Source organism: Onychostoma macrolepis, chromosome 18 (genome assembly GCF_012432095.1).
Source record: "Onychostoma macrolepis isolate SWU-2019 chromosome 18, ASM1243209v1, whole genome shotgun sequence".
In the NCBI taxonomy this organism is placed as follows: domain Eukaryota; kingdom Metazoa; phylum Chordata; class Actinopteri; order Cypriniformes; family Cyprinidae; genus Onychostoma; species Onychostoma macrolepis.
Genome location: NC_081172.1, coordinates 18,068,691 through 18,091,699, shown reverse-complemented (window position 1 = coordinate 18,091,699; position 23,009 = coordinate 18,068,691). Strand labels below are relative to the sequence as shown.

The 23,009-nt window shown below is 39.5% G+C and overlaps 1 protein-coding gene across 10 annotated transcripts in view; it reads left to right on the top strand.

Moving 5' to 3' along the window:
- The window catches only part of lekr1 (leucine, glutamate and lysine rich 1), a 126,198-nt gene that overhangs the window by 35,188 nt on the left and 68,001 nt on the right, over window positions 1-23,009 (top strand). For all 10 annotated transcript variants that reach the window (XR_009267106.1, XR_009267105.1, XM_058752342.1 and 7 more), the window contains 3 exons: window positions 3,753-3,916; window positions 13,267-13,452; window positions 18,411-18,492. Coding sequence is in view for 8 of the 10 variants with exons in the window: in XM_058752342.1 (XP_058608325.1) it covers window positions 3,753-3,916; window positions 13,267-13,452; window positions 18,411-18,492 (432 nt within the window). In the remaining 2 variants the exon portion in view is untranslated. The remainder of the gene's footprint in view (window positions 1-3,752; window positions 3,917-13,266; window positions 13,453-18,410; window positions 18,493-23,009) is intronic.

Below are 23,009 nucleotides of genomic sequence, written 5' to 3'. Positions count from 1 at the left end.
TGTGCATATTTATTTTTTGGAATGAAGTGTGCGTGCTTCACATATGGGGCATGTGCGTGTGTAGTGCGAGCTCACTGTAGCGTGAGGTCTAGCAGTCTGTTCGGTCAAAAGGTTTATAGCCTGATTATAGACTACGCCCCAGCGGTTCACAGAAAGAGATGGGGAAGGACAGCGAATGAGACAGGAAGCATAAACTGTTTGATCCATGAACACCCCTAGGCGAAGTGAAGAGCACTAGAATGCTGACTATGTTAATGATGATTATGATGATGATGATATGGGAGGTGATTTATAACAGTTATGATGAAGTCATAGATTTGAATCCGGACAGGCTAAGAATGCTGAGAAGCCAGGGGAGAGCAGCTGGCCAGACGCACACATCAAAAACAGACCATGTGCTGTCCAGACACACTCCAGAAACACTTCAAACACTGAGGGCGAAATGAGAACGAAAAAGAGGACAGGAGTGGGGAAAAAAGACGAAAAGCATGAGGGGTCAGTCTGAATGGGGTCAGTCATGCACTGCAGTCCAGTTTAACTGGCACAGCCAGATGTACTTCCAGAAAACACACACAGCTGTTGGTAGTGCTGGTCTGTCTGGTTTATTGGTGAGGTTTCTCGTCTCGTCTAGTCTCTTTTGCTAACGAAGAGGAGATGAAACAAGTGAAAAGGGGACAAGATGATTCTCTTCTCCACTCTGTCTTCTAGTCTAATCTCATCTCAATTTGTTTAATTTCCTCTACTCTGCATATACATCCAATTTCATTGCATCTTGTCTTTTCTTCTCTTATTTCATCTTGTCCTCTTTGCCTTGTTTCCTCTCCTTTCCTTTTCATCTCATCTCTTCTCATCTCAGCTCGTTTCATCTCTTGTCTTCTCAGCTTCTTCTGAGTCTTTACCTAGCCTTTCCTCTTATTTCTTCCCCTCTTCTTTTGTGACCATGTTTAGTCTAGTCTTGTCTCATTTCACCTCATGTCTTCACCTCCCATCTCATATTTCCTTACATTATGTCTTATCTTCTCTTTTCATCTTGTTGTCTAGCCTAGTTTTCTCTCCTCTCTTTTCCTCTCCTTCTGTCTTCTCGTCTTTTCATTTCCTGTTCTTTTCTCATATGTGACCCTGGACCACAAAACCAGTCTTAAGTCGCTGGGTTATATTTGTAGCAATAGCCAAAAATACACTGTATGGGTCAAAATTATAGATTTTTCTTTTATGCCAAAAATCATTAGTATATTAAGTAAAGATCATATTCCATGAAGATATTTTGTAAATTTACTACTGTAAATATATCAAAACGTCGTTTTTGATTAGTAATATGCATTGCTAAGAATTCATTTGGACAAGTTTAAAGGCGATTTTCTCAATATTTTGATTTTTTTGCACCCTCAGATTCCAGATTTTCAAATAGTTGTATCTCAGCCAAATATTGTCCGATCCTAACAAACCATTAATCAATGGAAAGCTTATTTATTCAGCTTTCAGATGATGTATAAATCTCAATTTCGAAAAATTGACACTTAAGACTGGTTTTGTGGTCCAGGGTCACATATTGTCTTTTCTCATCTCAGCTCATTTCATTTCTGTACTCAGCTTCTTCTCAGGCTTTTCCTAACATCTTGTCTCCTTTCCTCGTTTCACCTTTTTTTGCCTTGATCTTGTTTCATCACTTCTTTTTCTCATCTTGTCACATCTCTTCCTTGTTATGTCCTTCTTTGCTCGGCTCATCTCATTTCCTCTCTTCTTCTCTTATTAATTTGTTTAATTTCCTTTTCTCCTAATATCTCTTTTTCTTGCATCTCAATTCATCTCATCATTTTTTCTTGTCTAATCTCCCCTCCTCTTCTCCCTTCTGCTCTCGTTTCCGCTCCTCTCATTTGATCTATTCTCTTTTCTCATACCATCGTTTTTCTTACATTTAATCTTTTCTCCTCGTATTTCATCTAGACGGCTTGTCTCCTCTCGTCTTCTTGTCTCATTTTGTTTCCTATTTGTCTCTCATCTCATCTAATTCCATCCCTTCCTGTCTTGTCTTTCTCATTTAGCCTTTTTACAGTAATTCTCTTTTCAACTTTTAGTCTCCTCTCTTCTGACAATAGCCATTTTTCGTACCCAGTGTTGTTCCCCTGTTATGAAAAATTAATTCCCATGGTTCTCTCCCACTGTCGCTCTCTCTCTCTTTTTCTGCCTCTTTTACTGTCTGTCTGTCTCCATGTCTCACCCTAACACTGCCATGTTTACCCGTTACCATGACTTCTATACAAGTGGTTGAGTGTGTGCTTGTGTATGTTTGTTTACGTGGTGACAGGCTGTGATGGGGGGATGGATACGCATATGGTTGGTGTGTGGTCGCTGAAGAGATTTCATGCATGTGTGTTTGTGTGTGTGTGGATTTGGCGTCCTGTTTATCCACATAGAGACTTCTGGCAGCTCTTATCTGCCTCTGTCTCATGATGATGATGTAATGCTGGTGGGAATGAAAGGGGCGTGACGTAGGGCAGCAGTACAGCTGAACTGACACAGAACTTCAAATGAACAAACCTCATTAAATCACCCGGCTAAACACTGACAGTGCTGACGCTCAGCCAGAAACTACGAGAGACACTGACCGTCCCATAGAATATTGATGGAGTTCTAAATGAAGGTCCGGCAGGAGCATGTTCATCTAATCCTGTCCATTTCAACACTAGCGTATATTGTATAAACAGCTGCTTAACAAATGTGTTTACCTTAAACCTCCTCAAGGATTATATGAAAATGTGAACTTATATCAAATGCTTAAAATGAACAGGAGTACAAATATCCCACCCACACATAAAGTGTAAAATTGATTTATCTAGGCTTATGTCTGTGTTCTTGAATATTTCGAGATTTGTGTTCAGGGACTTGACATTCAATTTTAATGGATCGAAACCAAGATATCCAAAAATTCAGTGATTTAGTGTTGAATAAACAGTTATTTCACCTTTTTTTTTTTTTTTTGTAATCAATACTGATTGTTCTTATTCATTCCTGTATTAAAGACAAATCACAACTGACTTGTTTCCCCTGGATAACATTGAGATTGAATATTGAATGAATTTCAATACGAACTCAAAAATCTCATCTTCGTCTCGTCTTGTCTCTTCAAACGGAACTCAATAATTGAATGACTTCTCATCTTTTCTCTTTGTCTTGCCTCATCTAGTCTGTTCCAATCAAAAGGAACTAACATGTTATGTAATCTCTTAACTACTCTTGTTGTCTCATCTCGTCTTGTTGCTTCTATTTAAAATAAACTCAAACATTTCTCAAAGATTTCATGTCTCTTCTTCTCATCTCATCTCTTCTATTTAAAATCAACTTTTATTTATTGTAGTCTATTTTTTACTCATAATTTATTCTTGACATCTCATCTACTGTACGTAGTCTCTTTTGTTCAAATAGAGCTCAGATATTTAATCTCTTTTCTTCTCTCATCTTTCATGTCTCTATTCTTTCTCATATTTCAACTTGAACATTTGATGTAGTGTCTTCTCATCTCATCTCATTTCTGTTTTCTTTTCATCGCGTCTCTTCTCTTTTCAAAATCAGTTTATACATTTCATGTAGTCATCTTCTCTCTTTCCTTCTCATCTTGTCTCAACCCTTTTTACTCTCATAATTGGTAAACTCATGTGAGAAAGTACTGTCCCCTTGCAATAAAGCAGTGTAGTAGTCTTCAGTTCTAAATCAGAATCATTGAATAATTCGCTTTGTGTCTGTGTGTGCATCAGATCAAGGTTTGTGCAGCAGCATTGGCTTCTCAGGGAAGCTTTGGCCCTGCTGCATTCGTCTCGAGGGGAGATGATGACTGTTAAGAACCAGTTAACTCACTTCCTGGAGACCTGGGAGAACAGCAAATCACTGATACAGCAGAGTTGCATCAGTGCTGATGCAGGTAATTACACACACGCACACACACATACACACAAAACTTGTCTTGCTTCAGAAAACATTTGCTCCTATCTGATTTGTACATCTGTTACAGCTTATAGTACATGTGTGTGTATGTGCATGTGTATTACACACGTGCTCAGGCAGAATCACAGAGCACACTCCTACACACTGAGGATGACAGTCATAATATATCTTGTCGTGGTCTGAAATTAAAATAGGAACACATTCTCCCTCGGCCTCTGTGGGTGCGTGTCGGTGACTATGAGATGTAGGGCACATTGTACCCGCTGTACTAAGATAATTGCAGTATAATGATAATAGAGGATGTGAGACATTTACTATAAGTGCTGGAAGAGAGGAGAGTGTCAGTGGATGGCAGAGCTGATATATACCCCATAGTCATGTGTGTGGTGTTGGTAGTCTAGTGGGGGTGATTAAATTCACGAGGATTCTAAAACCCTTGAAAGAAGACCTTTATACTTATATATATAAATCTGTAAAAAGTCTTGCCTACCTCAGTCTTTTAAATGCTAGTGTGCATTGTCGAAACATCCCCTCAAACTCTTTCAGACAGGAGAAGGGTTAGGCTTAAGGTTAGGGTAAGGCATATTCTGATTTCTGAGGTGGTACATGGAGTGCCCCCAGGTGGTATGTCATGTGATGGGAAATTTACAATAATAATAAATAAAAATTACACTTTATTAAGTATACATTTTATTTTTAGTGTTCCATGTTTGCTGTATTATTTATTCTTTAATTATAATTTTAACAATGCTTAATTTAGCGTTCAAGACTGTATACTAATGTTTAATAAATATTCTTCTGCATTATGGGATGCAAATAAGTTTTTTTTCAGACTGTGAACTGGTGCAGCCAGCAATAAAGGAATAAAAAAGCCATATTGACAATAAAAAGTATAATTCTGTACATTTTCATGAAATATTTCAAAATGGCTTGTTTTTACACTGAAGTCAGCGCTCATTTTTTAGCATAATGTAATATGTCAATAATGTAACCAGAGCAGTTTCAAGCACTGTTACACAGATGGAAGAGGTTTTCAGTTAAACAAAGTAGTATTGAATTAAATGCAGTTTTGTATTATTAATATTATTATTTTTATTTATTTATTAACTTTTCGTCATTCCAAACTTCACCGTGTCACATAAAAATGTACAGTATGATGCATAACTACATTGGCCGTTTTAGTGTAGATGGCTTTATAATGTAAGCAATATAGTTCCCCTTCCAGGGAACTCCATGCTGCGCCCCCTACAGGGCACTATGGAAAATGCAGCCTGCATGACCCATGTCTGAAGCATGTGTGAAACAACGCCAATGGCCCATGACGTCATAAGTGGGGTGCCCAAAAGTATAAAAGGGCACCTGCTGAATACGTCATCCTTTTTGCTGTCTTCAGGAGCTGTCTGTTTGAAGTGCGTGTGAGAGACCAAGGCAGGTGAGCACTGTGGAAAGTGTGCCCGAAGTTTCTGTCACTTGAGGACACACACGGTCTACGCGTCATGTATCTTGGTCAGGAGCTTGCGTGTTCAGTGCTCAAGGGCGCTGAACGCGCTCATTGTGAGTGTTATCCAATGAGAAGCTCTATTCGCGTTTGCCCCTCTGACAAGTGCTTGCATCTCACCTATTGCCGAGGCACGGTGAAGACTCGGATCGCGGAATTCGCTGGGTTGAGATGCTCTTTTTGGGTTATCAGATCCCACGGATAGCTCTTGAGTCGAGCAGCGCTTCAGGGGATTTGTGCCTCCATGTTTGGATACTAACACTCGAGGGCATGTTCTGCTTTCTTCTGTGTTTGTCTCGGCGAAGAGCCGGTCTCTAGGCTCTGCTCGCGTTTGTTCCTATTCCCCAGGGATGCAGAACAAAGTGCTTGTGTCTCGCGGCCCGGTTCCGCCATTGCCGCAGCACAGTTTCTCACCTCGCGGTCATCGTTTTGATCTGCGAGATCCACACACCCTCTCTAAATGGGTTGTCGGATGCCACAGATACTATTGGGTTGTTATGCCGATGAAGTGTGAGCACGGAGTCGTTTTAGCCCTGATCTTGTGAGATCGTGGGCGGAGCTATATTCAGCTCGGCCGTGCCTCTCTAATATGCATGTTATTGTGTGTGGAGAGCATTGCTGGGCGTGAATATATATGTTAATGCTCTGTGGAGAAAGGCTTGCAAGTTTTCTCTCCCAGGGTTTTCAGCACCTAGAGTGGTTATAGGGAATGTCTCTTCCTGTGTTAAGCCGGAGTGTAACTGTCTGCGGATGGTTATGCTCCAGCCCAAGCTTACTTTGTTCTGGAATTTGGTGGTCTGAGGGCAGCCATGTTCTAGCCTGGCTACTTAACTAGGTTGGGTTCTCCTTGGCACAAGTTCTCTCGATTAAGCGCTGAAGTCTTTGTCTAGGAATCTATTATTTGAGTATAGCTGTGTTCCAGCTCGGAGACTGCTTATCTTTTTTAGGGTTTTTAAATAGTGGTCTTTGTGAGCCCCTTGCATGGACTGTGCTGTCTCCCCTTCGGGGTTTTAAGTAGATGGCCCACTTCCGTGGTCTGGGATATCTTCAGCCTTATCTGATTGAACTGCTATTCGAGGATAGCTGTGTCCAGCCCTCTAGTGTTATGGCCACAGCTTACATCAGGCTTTGATCACTGACTATGATGTTTATGTGTTCGCTCTTCAGCGAATCATTTACTGTGGGTCCGGATCTCCTTCTTGTGAGCTCCTGGTCAATAACACGGTGCTTCGCTAGCCTACTGTGGGACTGACATGAATTGGGGACCTACTTAGTATAGCCATCTGAGGGTAGTTATATTCCAGCCATTGTTATGGCAGGACGGGCTTACTTGAATACAACTGTCTGAGACTAGCTGTATTCTACTGCAGTTGTAGTGAGCCCTCTCCTGGATTGGTTCCCCTTTCCTATAGCCTAGCTATCTGAGGATAGCTATGTGCTAGCTCAGTGATTGCTCCCCTGATTAGGGTTTTAAGTGCTGTCTCCCCTCTTTGGGTTGTAATTAGACAGCCCACTCTGTGTGGTCTGGGTAGTTTTCAGTCCCCCTTCTGGTAGCGCTTCCTAGGTACATAGCTATCTGAGGATATCTATGTGCTTGCTTAGTGACTGCTCCCCTTCTTAGGGTTTTTAAGTAGCGGTCTCCTTGAGCACTTGCCTAGACGGAGCTATCTCCCGTGCTAGGGTTGTAAGTAGATAGCCCACTTTCTGTGGTCTGGGCAGCTTTGCAGGAAGGCTATCTATGCCCTGCTGAAAAAAACAATAGAACCCTGCCCAAAACACAATAGAAAATGTAATGGTTTTAATGGTTATAATGGGAATTGTATTGGTTTTAATGGAAACTGCAATGGTGTCTACTGGTATGTGATGGATTCTATTGGTGGGATGTTAAATCCTACTGGAAAAATGCCCAAAACACACTACAAAAAGGAATTTTGTAATGGTTTTACTGGAAAAAGCTAATGGTTTATAATGGTATTTTAATGGAAACCATTGGAATTTCTGTGATGGTTTCTATTGGGCTTCTATTGTTTTTTTTTTTAGCAGTGCGCTAACTGTGTATTGTTTACTTTGGAACTGACAAGGATTGGGGTCCTCCTTAGTGTAGCCATCTGAGGGTGGTTATAGTCCAGCCATTGTTATGGCAGGATGGGCTTACCTGAATACAGTTATCTGAGGCTAGCTGTGTTCTACTGCAGTTGCGGTTAGCCCTCTTTTGGAATGGTCCCCTTTCCTAGAGCCTAGCAATCTGAGGATAGCTATATGCTAGCTCAGTGATCGTTCCCCTGCTTAGGTTTTTAAGTAGCGGTCTCTTGAGCCTTTACCTAGACAGTGCTGTCTCCCCTCTCTGGGTCGTAAGTAGACAGCCCACTCTTTGTGGTCTGGGTAGTTTCAGTCGGTCCCACTTCCAGTAGCCCTTCCTAGGTACATAGCTATCCTCAGATATCTATGTGCTAGCTCAGTGACTGCTCCCCTTCTTAGGGTCTTTAAGTAGCGGTCTCCTTGAGCACTTGCCTAGACAGTGCTATCTCCCCTGCTAAGGTTTTAAGTAGGTGGCCCACTCTCTGTGGTCTGGGCAGCTCTGTAGGAAAGCTATCTCGGCTATGTTATTCTGGTCCACAAGCCTTCATAAGACCTTAGAGACATAGCTATCTGAGGATAGCTGTGTTCTAGCTCAGCAGCTACTCTCTTTACCTGGGATTTAAGTAGTGATCTCTTGAGCTCTTCTAGAGGCTTTCTAGTTAGCCTCTTCAGTGGTCTTGTGTATTCAGGCTAGTTCTGCTCACATAGCATAGCTATCTGAGGATAGCTGTGCTCTTAACTTGGGTGGGATGTTCCCCTTGATCTATTCGGGTTCCCCCCTTTCTGCCAAGTTGCGTGAGTGGCCCGTGGCATGGCCCCTTTCTAAGGGAAGGCTTAGGTGCATGTATGTCGCTTCCTTGGTGCACTCCCACCAGGTGGACAGGCATGCACCTCAGCACGGCGTGGTTGAATTTCATTCCCCATAGTGCCCCTTAGGGGGTGCAGCGTGGAGTTCCCTAGAAGAGGAACGTCTTGGGTTTCACATGCAACCATGGTTCCCCGAGAGGGCACGAGACGCTGCGCCCCCTTGCCATGCCTTCGGCCTGCCTGTCTACGTCTTCTTCAGACAGCTAAAGTGGATGATGTATTCAGCAGGTGCCCTTTTATACTTCCGGGCACCCTGCCTATGACTTCATGGGCCATATGGGCCAATAGATTGGCATTGTTTCACACGTGCTTGCAGGCTGCATTCCCCATAGTGCCCCATAGGGGGCGCAATGTCTCGTTCCCTCTCGGGGAACCACGGTTACATGCATAACCCGAGACATTTTGTGCAATCTTTGTTTTGTCATTCTAACCAGATTAAGATGTTGTTCTGAAAAATACTTGAAGACATTATCTCACCCACTGTTGTGTGCATACCACCAGATTACTGTATGACTCTCTCACTTCTCTCTATCAAACACAAATTGGGACACTACAATGCAAATTTTCTACACGCTTAAATTTTCTTTATTTGAATAGCAAAATATGATTAAAAAAAACTGTAAAATTAGTGTGGTTGTTATGATTAGATCAAATAACCACTGTCAGACTATTAATCAATATGTGCATGTCTATGTATAGTCAGATTTACCATTGGTTGGTGAAATTTTGCAAACAAAATACAGTCATTGTTATACAAATCAATACAATCCGAAGTTTTGCGTGAGGGTGAAAAAGATCCCCACGCAGATTTTGCTCATGTTCGATTTGGTCATGCAAAGTCATTGCATTAACTAAGGCGAAGCTGCTTGGTTTGAAGGTGAATTCTGTACAAGCTGTGCTTCATGCATCACTAGACCTTTTTGCCTGTGAAATTTCACCAAAATTTAATGTGACCACACCTTAAGAGAACGAATAGAGTGTTACAGTGTGGGCAAGTGTCAGTATTTTTCAGTTTTTTACAGACTGGCTCTGTTGTGACTTGCATGTTTGTGCATATGTGTTTAGAGAGGTTTTGCATGTTTAAAGGTGTTTGTTTGGTTCATACATCGACATGCAAATCACTTCATGCATCGATACTAACACATGCATACTTGTTGTGTGTCGCTCAACATAGTTTTGCAGATGATTTGGGTGCCGTAGGGTGAGTTAACCTCTCGCTCACCCCTGGGGTGTGTGCCTCCTCACCACAAACGTTTGGAACCGCCTTCCTTCTGCCTGTTGCACGTTTCATAAAGCTGCCAAATTCCAGCAAGTGTGTGCGTGTGTGTGTGTGTCACTGAGAGGTGAATGAGTACAAATGGCTAGAATCCTTTTGAACCAACGGACAGGTATTTTGTTTACAGTAGCCTAAGGAGTGTTTAGGCATTGCTTTTCCTGCCTCCCCTACCTGTCTTTCAGCATACACATGTAACGCATGCATATTTTTGTATATATGCTCTCCACTCAAGTCGATTTGACAAAGCACTCTTGAGGCTGTTTGTGCATGTAGGTTCTGATTGTGTATGTGCAGAAATGTATGTGTGTGCGTGGGTAAGGGCCAAACTGATATGGGTGTGGGTGCAACAATTATGCGCTGCTACCTGTCTGTCTGTTTTCCATGGTTATGAGACATGAGGGGGAGATGAGATGAGAGCAGAAAGGAATAAAATGCGAGAGAAACAGAGGAAGACGGTCTGAAAAAAGATGAATAAATTTGTATGTTGTTTTTCACTGCTGCTAGCTTTATGCTACCCATTAGCTCATACTGAAGAGGTTTGATCTTAGTAAAGTTGGTGGGGATGTTATAAAAAATATAATATTCAGTGGAAGCAGTTGAAGTTACATATGGGTCAATGACATTACGTACATTTTTTGGTCTGATTTATTGATTTATTCAAAAATACATTAAAATGCCATTCATAGACACAACAACTTAAATACATCTGCAATGCAATGCAATGATGAGCATGTTTTTAAATTTTTATACAGAAATTAATTCAAATTAATTTTGATGTAAAGAAATAGTAAACACATTGTATTTAACACTAACTAACTTACATTTAACTTGTAGCATCATTAACTGGTCAGGGATCACTAATATCCTTCATGGCACGACACATTGCCGAACGGAACTCTTGACCAAGAAGAGCATAAAATGTCGAAGTAAGTATGCTAAAATGAATTTGGATAGACCTGTGCAGTTTTGGAAGGATGTTTTATGGTGTAATAAGATTTGGATCATTTGGATCAGTAGTATATCTGCAAAAAAGTCAAAGCTTATGAGCTGAATAGCACCATTTCCATGGTCTTGTTATGGAGATGCTTTGCTGCTGCACTAAGTGGAAAGCTTGACTGTATGGATATCATTGATTCTTTAAAGCAGGGCTGTCCAAACTCAGTCCTGGAGGGCCGGTGTACTGCAGAGTTTAGCTCCAACTTGCCTCAACACACCTGTATGAAAGCTTCTAGAATGCCTAGTAAGAGCTTGATTAGCTGCTTCAGGTGTGTTTAATTAGGGTTGGAGCTAAACTCTGCAGGACACCGGCCCTCCAGGACCGAGTTTGGATAGCCCTGCTTTAAAGTATCAGGCCATTTTGGCAAAGATTGGGATGATTGTCCTGTTGGAAAGTTCAATGGTCATCAAGCTTCTGTCTATGCTCCGAAGGCATCATGTTTACATCCAAATCTACTGAAGTTTAGTTCAGGTATTGGTCATAGAATGTTTATCAGTGGCCTGTTCAGTCTCCAGACTTAAATCTCATTGGAAATATTTGGTGGAATTTTAATAAAGCAGTGGCAGGTCAGGGGGTTGAATAATTTTGATATATACAGTTGTAATCAAAATTATTCACCCCCCTGACCTGCAAAAATCATTGATTTTTCACCCAGAAAAAAAAATTGTCATTATTTACTCATCCTTGTGACTTCTTGTGACTGAGGTTTCTTGCAAGTTGGGCTGATATTACTCCACACTGCTGCCTGTGGTCTGTAGAGAATAGTGCAGCCGAGTACATAGTATAAATGCCTCCTCGCAGTGCCTTTCAGGTGCACACGGCGTCTGCTGTGGTTTGTGCCAGAACGAATGTGTCAGACTTAAACAAGTCTTAACTTGTGCACATACTACACCAGTCATATACTGTAACACTGACATTTAATCTTCACATTGGTGCTCAATCAATGACCAAATCTTAAACTTTTTACATTTGATCTCCCTTCCAGTATTACTTATTTGGTTACAGTTTGGTGCCAGATAGCAACGCTCTACATAGCAGATAGTAACTCTTACTTAAATTTACCAAGGTAAATAATACTTTCATTTTCAAAATTTTATAGGCTGTATTCAGTAGTCTTTGGTACGGACGTGTCCCTGCTGGTCATACGGTCTGGGAAAACCAAAAGCAAGTTCAGACACTCACACAGGGCAGGGCTTTATTGCACCCCCTATACACACACACGCACACACACACGCACACACACATTATGCAGTAGTATGCTAACGAGTTTTAACCAAAGCATTCATTGAACCCTAACCCACGCTGGGTCAGCACTAGCAGCTGCTGTTCAGGTGCTTAGTCAGCTGAGAGAGACAGGTAGGGTTTGAATGTGATTGAATGTGTGTTCATGTGCATGAGATAGCAGGTTTGGGACCAAATGCAACAGAGCTGATGGTAACCGCCCCATGACCCGAAGTACATCAGTCAGCAGACAGAGGCTCGACCTCTCTTTCTCTCTCTCTCTCTCTCTCTCTCTGTGTTCTGCTCTGTTTATGTGCAAGCACTTCATTGGTCTGTGTTGTTGACGTGAATTACTGCACCCGCTGCTGTTGTTAAAAGTTCTCTGGTATTTTCTCACCCATCAGAGAATTTGCTTTATTGTTATCTTTGTTATGCTATGCACAAGCACTTGTGTGAGATTTTTCAGAGTTACGCATTTTACCTTCTCGAGTGACTGATTTCTTATGTGTTTCAGTCTTGAGTCATTTTATGGGGATGGATCTTAAAGGATTCACAATTTCCTCATAAAAAAGTACTTAAAGCGATGGGATGATAATGTATGTGAGGTAAATCAGATCAAATCACACTTTTATCTGTGATACAGTGGCCTCAAAATGTATTAGGGCACTTCACTCTTAATATATTGATTGCATTCATCTTTCCTGTTGGAAAGTTCAGTTATCATCAAACTTCAGTTTATGCTGAAGGCATCACAAAATATACATCCAAATATATACAGTATAACAAATATACCGTACAATAAATTTTAAATAAAACATCTTTTGTAACATTGTAAATGCATTTACTGTTACTTTTAATAAATATAATGCATCCATATTTTTGATTTTTGTGGTCTATGTATCGACACTTTAATTAAAATACTACTAATAATAGTAATGTTTTTAACTGTGGCTTCTATACATTTTAGCCCACTGTGTTTATGTACTTAAGCTCTGCCCCAAATAGTCTGAAACTAGCCGACCAGCATCCATTCAAATGGCCTGTTTACTGTGTCATTATACAGTCTGCTTTAGAGGGTGGGAACCATGCTGACAGGATTACCCTGCACCTCAGTGAACTCATTGTCTTTTCCAGCAGGTCAAATTAGTTTACGCTTGGGCATCTTGGTTTTATCATAATTAACTTTTCTCAAGAATCTGTTTTGCATTTTGAATTATTTTCTGGAATACTGCACATTAAAACAAGGATGAATGTGGTTGACATCCGTGCACGACACTGTCACTACAAATGAATTGTTAAAACACACACACACACACACACAAAAACAAGAAAAATAAAAATGCAGATTCTTCTTTCTCTGACCACTTTCACAAATGTATTCTTTTTTAGAGTGTGCTCGTCTGAAGCAGCAAGTGGCCGGGTTGCAGGTGGAGCTGAAGAGGCTGCAGGTGGATGTGCCAAACTTGAAGTCATGTCTTGATGCAGCAAAAGAACAGATTCTGCAGTTGGAGAACCAGGTCCAGACCCAGAAACTACTGAAGAACCAAAACCAAGAAGCCCAGTTACTCATACAGGGTGTGTATACCCACAGTTTAAAGGTGAAGTGTGTCATTGTTTTCCATTAACAGCACTATGCAGAATTGCAATAATAATAGTAATAAAAATAATACTACTTTTATAGTGCTCAGGAGGTTTCTTATCCAGGTGCTCAGCAGTTTTTGCATTCATTTTCCACATTTGTCCTCTGTATGTGTCATCCATGTATATATCTGGTGTGTAGTGTGTGTACGTGTCTTTATGCTGGACAGGTGTTTTAGAGTTGCATTCTCACACCTTGTTAGTATGCAGACATGTCTGTGATGTTTCACTTGCTTTTTCAGTTCTTGTCTGTGTGTTTGTGTGGTGTTGAGTGTATGTATTGTGATGTTTGTGTTTGGCAGGTGTTTAGGAGTAGGAGTCTCAACCCCTGCCTATTTCTTTATGGAGCATCTGAAACTTTCAGTGGTGCAGTTAACACTTGTGAAATGTTACCCTTTTCAGCAAACTAACAACCCCTTAGCACTATGAGCGGCCTATGCTCAGATTTGAAAAGATTCGCTACTGTTGAAAAGTTTGGGGTCTGTTCCTATCTATCTATCTAGAGGTATTATTACAATTTAACTGTTCAGTTCTATTGTAATGTATTTTAAAGTATAATTTATTCCTGTGAAGGCAAAGATGAATTTTCAGCGGCCATTTTATGCTGGTATCACATGATCCCTTCAGAACTTATTCTAATAGTTGATTCTGCGCTCAAGAAACAGTTCTTGGTAACACTTTAGTATAAGAACCAATTCTCACTATTAACTAGTTGCTTATTAGCATGCCTATTATTAACATATTGGCTGTTTATAAGTACACATATAGCACATGTTCTGCATGGGCATATTCTTCTGTACATCCCTATTCCTACCCAATACCTAAACTTAACAACTACCTTACTAACTATTGATAAGCAGCAAATTAGTAGTTTATTGAGGCAAATAAATAAATAATAACATAGTTAATGGTTTGTTCATTTCAAAATTTGGACCTTAAAAAAAAAGTGACCCATTTCTTATTATTATCCATGTTGAAATCTGTTCTGCTGCTTAATATTTTGGAGGATTCTTAAATGAACAGATATATAAAAAAAGGCAGCATTTAAAAAAAATATACATGTATATATATATAAATCTTTTATAATATTGTAAATGTCTTTACTGTCACTTAGTTTTTCTAAACTTTTTCTAATTAATCTTACTGATCACAAGCTTTTTGTTAAGTGTATCAAAACTGGTAATTTTTGAAAATTTCTCATCTAGTTTTTTCCAGGCAGACCAAACGATCTGAGCCATTACCATTCATTTTCAGCCTCTGTATAGTCTGAGAATTCAAATGTAATTTGTATCTATTTTCATTTTTTTTTCTTCTCAAGAATTTTGAGAAACCTTCAGACAAAATTGATATATAAATTAAGTGCAGCCAAAAACTCCATTAAGTCTCCTGAGCTATGAAAGTGCATCAAAATTGTCCTTGGAGAAGTACTCATTGCCCTAGACTCATAAATGAAGTGGATAGATTTTCCTTCCCATGCGAGGCAAAAGAAAGGGAAAGAGGGAGCAAAACAAAGAGCGAATACATTTAGAGAGCAAGGTATATTTATCCTGGTAATGTTACGGTGACCAGAAAGCAATTATCAGCATGCTGCTGAAGAGACGAAGCCCTCCTCCTAGGCACTCTTTTACCCCCATCGAGAAAATGTCAGACTGACACGGGCAGCGCAGTAGAGAGCACTTTCACCAGAAAAAGCACGACGTCACCTTAACCGGTCTCAGCCTCTCAGAGCCAGCCAGACAGCCAACTCACCAACAAACAGACAGAACAAAACAGCCCATTTTTCCTCTGAATAAAAGCCCTCTGGACCGACCACGTAGTGAAGCGATCCCGCCAGCCTTTATGCAGTTCTGGAATACATCCTGTTGTGAGTTAGCAGACCTGCTTGCCAGCACAAACAGTTTGAGAACAGAATGACCGCTTCCTCTGGACTGTGGTTTCAGGTGTTTATGGCTTGGCCCCCAGTTCCTTTAGAAGCAAACACATTTGTTTCCCGTAATTTACTGTGGTTTTACCCCCTTTATCTCTCTTTCTGCAGCTGCTGTTTTCACAGAGATGATGCATCCACCTAATTATTGTCTCTTCATTCGGTAAAGACATTGTTGTGCTTTCTGTGGTGTTTTTCCTCAGAAGATGTGCTTCAAAATTAGACTAGCGTCTTACAAATAATGTCTCTCTGGATCCCTGAAGTCTCACAGCCTCTCTTGGGTATTTTTGTCCTGTGGTTTATGATGCTAATCATTAGGAGAGTTGGAGAGAGACAGAGAGAGAGAGGTCAGAACGACTTGCTCTGGTCGGTGGCAGTAAAGGGCAGTCTCTCATCTATTTAAACACTGCCGGGACCTGTATGTGTCTCCTGACCGCTGCTACACGAGTGTTCTTGCTCGTTACATTGATACCTTTGTAAAAGTCAGTAATTCTCCATGCAAATTGGTTGATCTTATCTCATGCTATTTGTTCATAGGTAGATAGTTATAAAGGCACCTGAAAAGAGCTGTTTATCCATGCATTATTAATAACCATTGACAGTCATAACTGTAACTCTAAATATAGTTCAAATATACTGTAGTCAATAGAAAAAAAATGTAAAGGTTGTTGGCGTTACTTAATGTAGTCAGTTAAATTGTATTCATATTGCACAATATATTTGACTTCTGCTATATTTGACAAACCATGAATTACCTTTTCTAGGATTTTTTTCTGTAAAAAGACATTTTTACAGTCACGTTTACATGATGGATCTGAATTGACATTTATTGAGTAGAATTCATTTCAAATTGCATTTTCGTTTTAAGTGAGATTAAATCAGAGGTGCATCACAATTAAAATGCAGCGGTTCATTAAATTACTTAAAAATAAATAAATATATATATATATATATATATATATATATATAATGTATATATTAAACAGAAGCAAGTAAGTAAAATTGTCAAGCAAAATGTGTCACAATATAATAAATTTAGTGAATTTTAATGACTTTCGGCCCCTCCAGTCTGGATAAGGATTTTTATAAGTTATTTTGGTAACACTTTACAATAAGGTTTCATTTGTTAACATTAATTAACTATATTGTTAACATGAACAGTGTTTATATAGCATTTATTAATCTTAGTAAATATTAAGTTCAAAACTTACCGATACGTTATTAAAATTGAAAGTTGCCTAGCTGTTAAAATTAATCAATGTACTGTGAAATAACATGACCATGAACATTTGTATTAACTAACATTAACAAAGATTAATAAGTGCTGTAAAAATATTTACATTTATATTTACAGTTACATTTAATCATTTAGTAGATGGTTTTATCCAAAACGACTTACAAAGCAGGGTAATAGAAGCAATCAAAACAACAAAAGAGCAACAATATATAAGTTAAGAAAACAAGTAAATAGAATAGAAATAGAATAGAGAGTTCTAGTGATAGAGGGTCAAGTGTAGATGGAAGAGATGCCTCTTTAGCTGTTTCTTGAAGATGGCTAAAGACTCAGCTGTTCGGATTGAGTTGGGCAAGTCATTTCTAAAGCAGGGAACAGTTAAGGCAACAGTTGATTTAAAAATATATTGTTTATTGTTAGTTCATGTATAACAATGTACCTTATTGTTAAGTGTTGTCGTTATTTTAATTCCGGTTGATTCTATAATCATTGAAGCCATTTTGTGAACCAGTTTGACCAATTTATTTAAAATGATCTGCCTCAAAAAAAAAAATTACTAGCTAGCATGCAGGTTTAACGTCACATACTGTAAGCTCTACATAAAAGCAACATGTTGCTGATGAAATATTTTACAGCAGAACTACAAAAATATATTTCCATGATTTTTTCAGATGTATTTACTCCCATAATATTTCTAGGCCTGAAAAATACATTGGTCCTCCATGCTCTTTCCAGGTTTCCATGACTGTATGGAAGGTATTTGTCCACTTTCTGGTTGTTAAATGTTAGTGGAACATGTTCACAGTGTCCCGTGTGGGTTCGAGAGGAACTGATTTCATACAGCCACTAAAAATCACCTTGACACCAGCTAGTTAAAAATAACTGCAAATATGATTAAACGTGGCATTAATTCTGAGAAAAGCTCTAACATCATTTGGTTGTGGATGCCTCTTAGCTTTGTTGTATAATTAAATGACATAGATTTTAAGTGTCTGAATATGTTTTGAGGCCACTGAAGATACTCAATGCTGTCATCATACAAAACCAGATGAAGATAGGCTTGTATGCCCATAATTTGTGGGTTAGATGTCCTGCATGTCGGGTGACTGCAGTAGCACAACTCTAAATCTGGCTGGTCTGACTCCTACAGTTTCCTGTCATCCTCTCCTCCCTCTTGTCTTTTAAAATGTCTCCTGTTTCAAATCCTTGGCCGTTTTTCCTCCGTCTCTCTGCCCTCTTCGTGATAATGAGAGCAGGGCCGAGTGAATACGGTCTCCTGAATGCTGCATCGGATGTCACGGAGCTGAGATGATGAATGAGAATGCTTTCACTGGCCTGTGTTTGGGTGTAGAGTTCACCCTCAATTATTGCTGCTGGCAACCGATAGGCACCAGATTATGCTTCAGTGCTTCAAGAGAGATACAAAGCAGCAAGCGAGAGAGAGAGAATTACATCTATTGGCACAGGAGGAAACGGATGAATGAGGGAAGAAACCCAGATGAACATTTATAGCGACAAAAGACAGTGAAACAAAAAATCTGTTTTTAACTTTTGCCAACAGTAGATGTTGAAACAAGTTGGATTTATTATTGCGCATATATCTTTCAACATTAGTTTCCTGAAGCATATGTTAGTCACCTGACCAACACTGAAGCCTTTTAAGGGTATGTGGCGTCCTGTTTTTGACTTTTAACAGGGTACTTGACCGTTTATTTTTTGTTCTTGATGTTTTTACAGGCCTGAGGGAGGAGGTGAAGACTCTGAAAATAGATCTCCAGAACGGCATGCATGAACGAGAGCATGTAAAGAAACTCCTGGAGTAAGTTATTTTTGAATAATTACTACACTATCAACACATTCACATTTAGACATGTTCATGTTTCAAATATACAGTAAAATTACAGTGTCATTGAACTATAAAATGGGCTGTGTATTTACACTTGGTGCAAATAGCTTGTCTTTTTAGCAAAGGCCATTCACGCTAATTAGAGACAGTATATTTAGCTTTTGACGCGACTGACCCGAAGGTGTTTATATCCACCTTTTTCCAATCTAAGATCAGATCAAACTATGGTAAAATTTTTGTTTTGGCTCTCCTGTAAAGTTGAGCGAATGTGAAATGTCACTTACGCCTTTCTGGTTCTCACCCCTCGATATGCAAAAAGTGGAAATAAAGTGCCTAATGAATGTATAATAGTGGGATTAATGTGCCTAACGGTTATTTAATAGGCTTATAGTGGATGTTGTGTCCTCACATTGATCCGATGGGCTGGCCACCAACTGGATGCGTGCAGCTCATATTGTTACCACACATAAAATCAGGGCTCTCTTCCTGTATCTTTGAGGACATATTTACTGGTCGAATAAGGTTTAAGTTGAAAACTGGGTAACTCTTTATTTTAGGGTTTCTTAACTAGTTGCTTATTAGCATGCATATTACTAGAATATTAGCCATTTATTAGTACTAATTAAGCACATATTAATGCCTTATTCTACAGGACCTTATTCTACATCCCTAATCCTACCCAATACCTAAACTTAACAACTACCTTACTAACTATTAATAAGCAGCAAATTAGGAATTTACTGAGGGAAAAGTCGTAGTTAATAGTGAATAAGTGTTACCGAAAACTGTTTTGTAATGTATTACAATACACTGAAGTGCAAATAATGTCTTTCACTATTTGCACAATAGATAAACAGCATTTAACACTATTTACACTTAGGTATTTGAGTCATTAATATGGTGGCATTTATGCACATTGCGGTTATTTATGGGAGTGACAACTGCATTCTACAATCAAACTCACAACTGTAAATTTTCAGGACTCACACAGCGAAGTCCTGCCATATAGAACCGTATTAGACAACTAGTTATATAGTGCAAGAGAGTGACTCTGCGCTGCATATACATGTCTGTCTACACATGCATGTCTTGCGGGTTGTCGTGTGTGGTTTCAGTAATTTGCAGAGACACAAATATGAACTGTTTGTCTAAAGGTTTAGGTCCAGTCACTGTCCACCACCAGAGCTGCTTCAGACACTGAAATGCTCGCTCTTTACTGAGGTAGAAAAGCTGTGGTCAGTTAATTTAGATTTCATGGATGAAATTGTTCCCCAGTTAAACTTTTGTTGTGTCAGATGTGATAAGACTTTGCAGCATTGTACGCTGCCAGCTTTTATATTTACTTTAGGGACTGTCGCTATGGTTAAAAGTGATGGTCAATAATTGAATGCAGGCTTGATTTAAAGGGTTAGTTCACCCACAAATTAAGATATTTTTGATGGAATCTGAGAAATTTTTGACCCTCCATAGACAGCAAGGATATTACCACGATCAACACACAGAAACATAGCAAGGACATTGGTGAAATTTTATTTAATCTGTTGATATGTTTTAAAATGAAACTGATTTTTAAAGATTTTTCCATTTGTACAAAGACATGTCTGCTGTTAGTAACAACATAGCAGGTAGTACTGAGACTAGAGAGTATTGCCTAAACATCCTCTTCATAAAACTTCAATAAATGACTGAATACCGTGCTGCGCCGTTTTGTTTACGGTTGCTTAGTGATTTTTACATTCTCGGCTACGGCGGTGTAACAACTTACTTCCGGTCATTATAGCCGTTCCATTCGCAGCTGTTGCTTAAAGTCCTATTGTAACTGATTAAAACACAGATATGGAACACTCTTCACAGGCAGTGACCATAAAATTCTAAAATTATAATTAACATAAAAATTGTAGCACGCAAATATTGGATAAAATAGAATGTTTCTTTAAAGGATTAACTGAAATCGACCTTCAACCTGTTGGTCCCCGTTGAGGTCCCCTATTCCATCCTTGAATGTTTTCCTCAAAAACCTTAATTTCTTTTCAACTGAAGAAAGAAAGACATGCACATCTTGGATGACATGGGGGTGAGTAAATTATCAGGAAATGTTAATTCTAGAGTGAACTAATCATTTAAGAATTAGTTTCTTAACTGAATGCAATATTTATGATCAATTTATTTGGATTAAAAAAAATAATATTTGGATTGAGACACACACACTTAATGTGTGCTAATATTTTGAAGGTTGACACACTCCAGGTGGAGTACGGAGTACTCTGACCCAGTATTGTATCCTGATTTACCCAGGATTCAGTGTTCTATTTCATCTCATACACTACATCCAAACATCTCAGCACAGCTCACATTACAGCTCAATATTACACCATTATCTATAAAACACCCCCTCCTCCCTTATAAAATGATTTAATGTGTGTGGGGAAGGAGAAAGAGGAGCATTTTATGATTTGCTCAGTTGGGGAACAGCCATCCATCTGTCTCCCAGTCTTGAGAGAAACTGTTTTGTATTACATTTGCATGCCAATGCACTACCGTCCACACCAAACAGTATTTATATAACCAAAGCATTGAGGATATGTTCCCTGTGCGATGTGATGTATCTCTTTATGAAGGGAGTTTATTTATTTTCCTGGAGGTGCAGGAGGAGCGAAGACTTACGAGCTCTGTGACCTGGCAGTATGTGAGGAAGAAACATTTTTGTTGAGTTTGAGGTGTTGGCTTCACACTCCGTACACCTCCCTCCTCAGAGGTTCATCGCATTACACACACTGACTCAACATTGGCTCATACTCCTTTTATAATCTGTCCCAACTTCTGTTTTTCTGGCTTCTTTTTCCCTTTTGTGTCTGTTTCTCTGTTGATGAGATCTGTCAAAATGCTCCGTGGCAGGACAGCGTATGTGATGTGACAGTGGGAGAGCTGTGGTAGCTGTCAGTGCCGCTCTGGCGTCGACAGCTGTGTATGTGTGCGTAGGACGGGGCTCGTCGCATGCTGGCCCTTCCTGCCTTCTGCGCTAATGTACATTGGTAGGTTGATAAACAGATCTTATGCAACCGCCTTCATTTCTGTAAAAACAGACACTAATGTTCAAATAAGTTTGAACCCTGTTGAAAAAAGATAGGTATATTTTGAAGCATGGCAGCTGGTTTAAGCTGGTCTTGAGCTGGTTATGAGCTGGTCCTAAGCGGCTAGCTCAGGACCAGCTCAAACCAGATGCCATGCTTCAAAACATACCTAACCAGCATATGCAGTTTTTTCAACAATTTTTGAAAGAAATTAATAGTTTTATTCAGTAACGATGCATTTTATTGATCAAAAGAGATAAAGTCGATGGGTTCGAATGTTGTTTTGGAACCCTTTGGCTTTCTTTATATGGACAAAACCATTCTTCAAAATATCTTTTTGGAACACCATAAGGGTGAATAAATGATTAAATGATGAAAGAATCTCCATTTTTGTCTGAGCAATCCCTTCACCATAATTTAAGTTATACAAGCAAACAAGCCAAGAATAATGAGTTATTCATCTTTCTCAGTAAAGACACTCCAATTACTTTTTTTTTTTTTTTTTCTTCAGGAGGGAACTTTAGACCTTATGAATTAGATTGCGCTTCGGCTTTTCTGAAACAGCATGACGTGTGTGTTCAGATGTGTGCGCCAAAGCTTTGATATCTCCATATCAGGGAAGAAAGAGCAGTGTTTGTATGCAGCATGTGTTCCCAAGACAACCATGCAACCTCTAACCCTATTTCAGACACGCATATCACACATCTGCCGAGCCGGTTTGTTTCCCTGGCTACGCTGAAACATGTCAGAAATAGTTAGGGGCTATTTAAAATGCACATGGGGTGACACAACACTAATGTGATCAACCTGCAGGGAAAGAAAGTGGAAAAGAGCAAGACTGAAAGAGATGAAGAGGATGTACAATTTTGTAAATGACCTGGACCTGGTGAGATATGAAGTGATATAAAGTACAATATATAGCTAAGAAAAATGCTGATATGCAAAACATTTCACTGGACCTTCTGAACTGAAGTACTAAACTCCTGAAGTTCAGATGTCACACATTTTTCACAGCATTACCTCCTGAACAAACCAAAAAAGACACATGATACCTGGTCTTATGTCATGATGCCCCTCGGGCCGAAAAGCACACATGAGGAACACCATAGTGCTCTCTAAGAAATAGAGTCTCTCACCTGCCATAGATTCCTCCTCCATTTGTTCCCCATTAATGAACCTTAAATAGTGCTGTCTACCGTTATTATAGCAGAAAAAGGAAGGCAGTAAGAAGGAGAGAATGTTTTGTTATGGCATTATTTTGCTTATAAACTAAATTTGTACTTGTTTGGAAATAAATGTGAGTAGTTCTTACCCGTGCGGAAGTTTCCTTCATGATCTAACTGTAGAGTGCTTGTCAGGGTGTTTCTATGCAGTTGCTGAGCACATTGCTGTGGGGTCGCTCAGGTGTTGCTGGGGTGT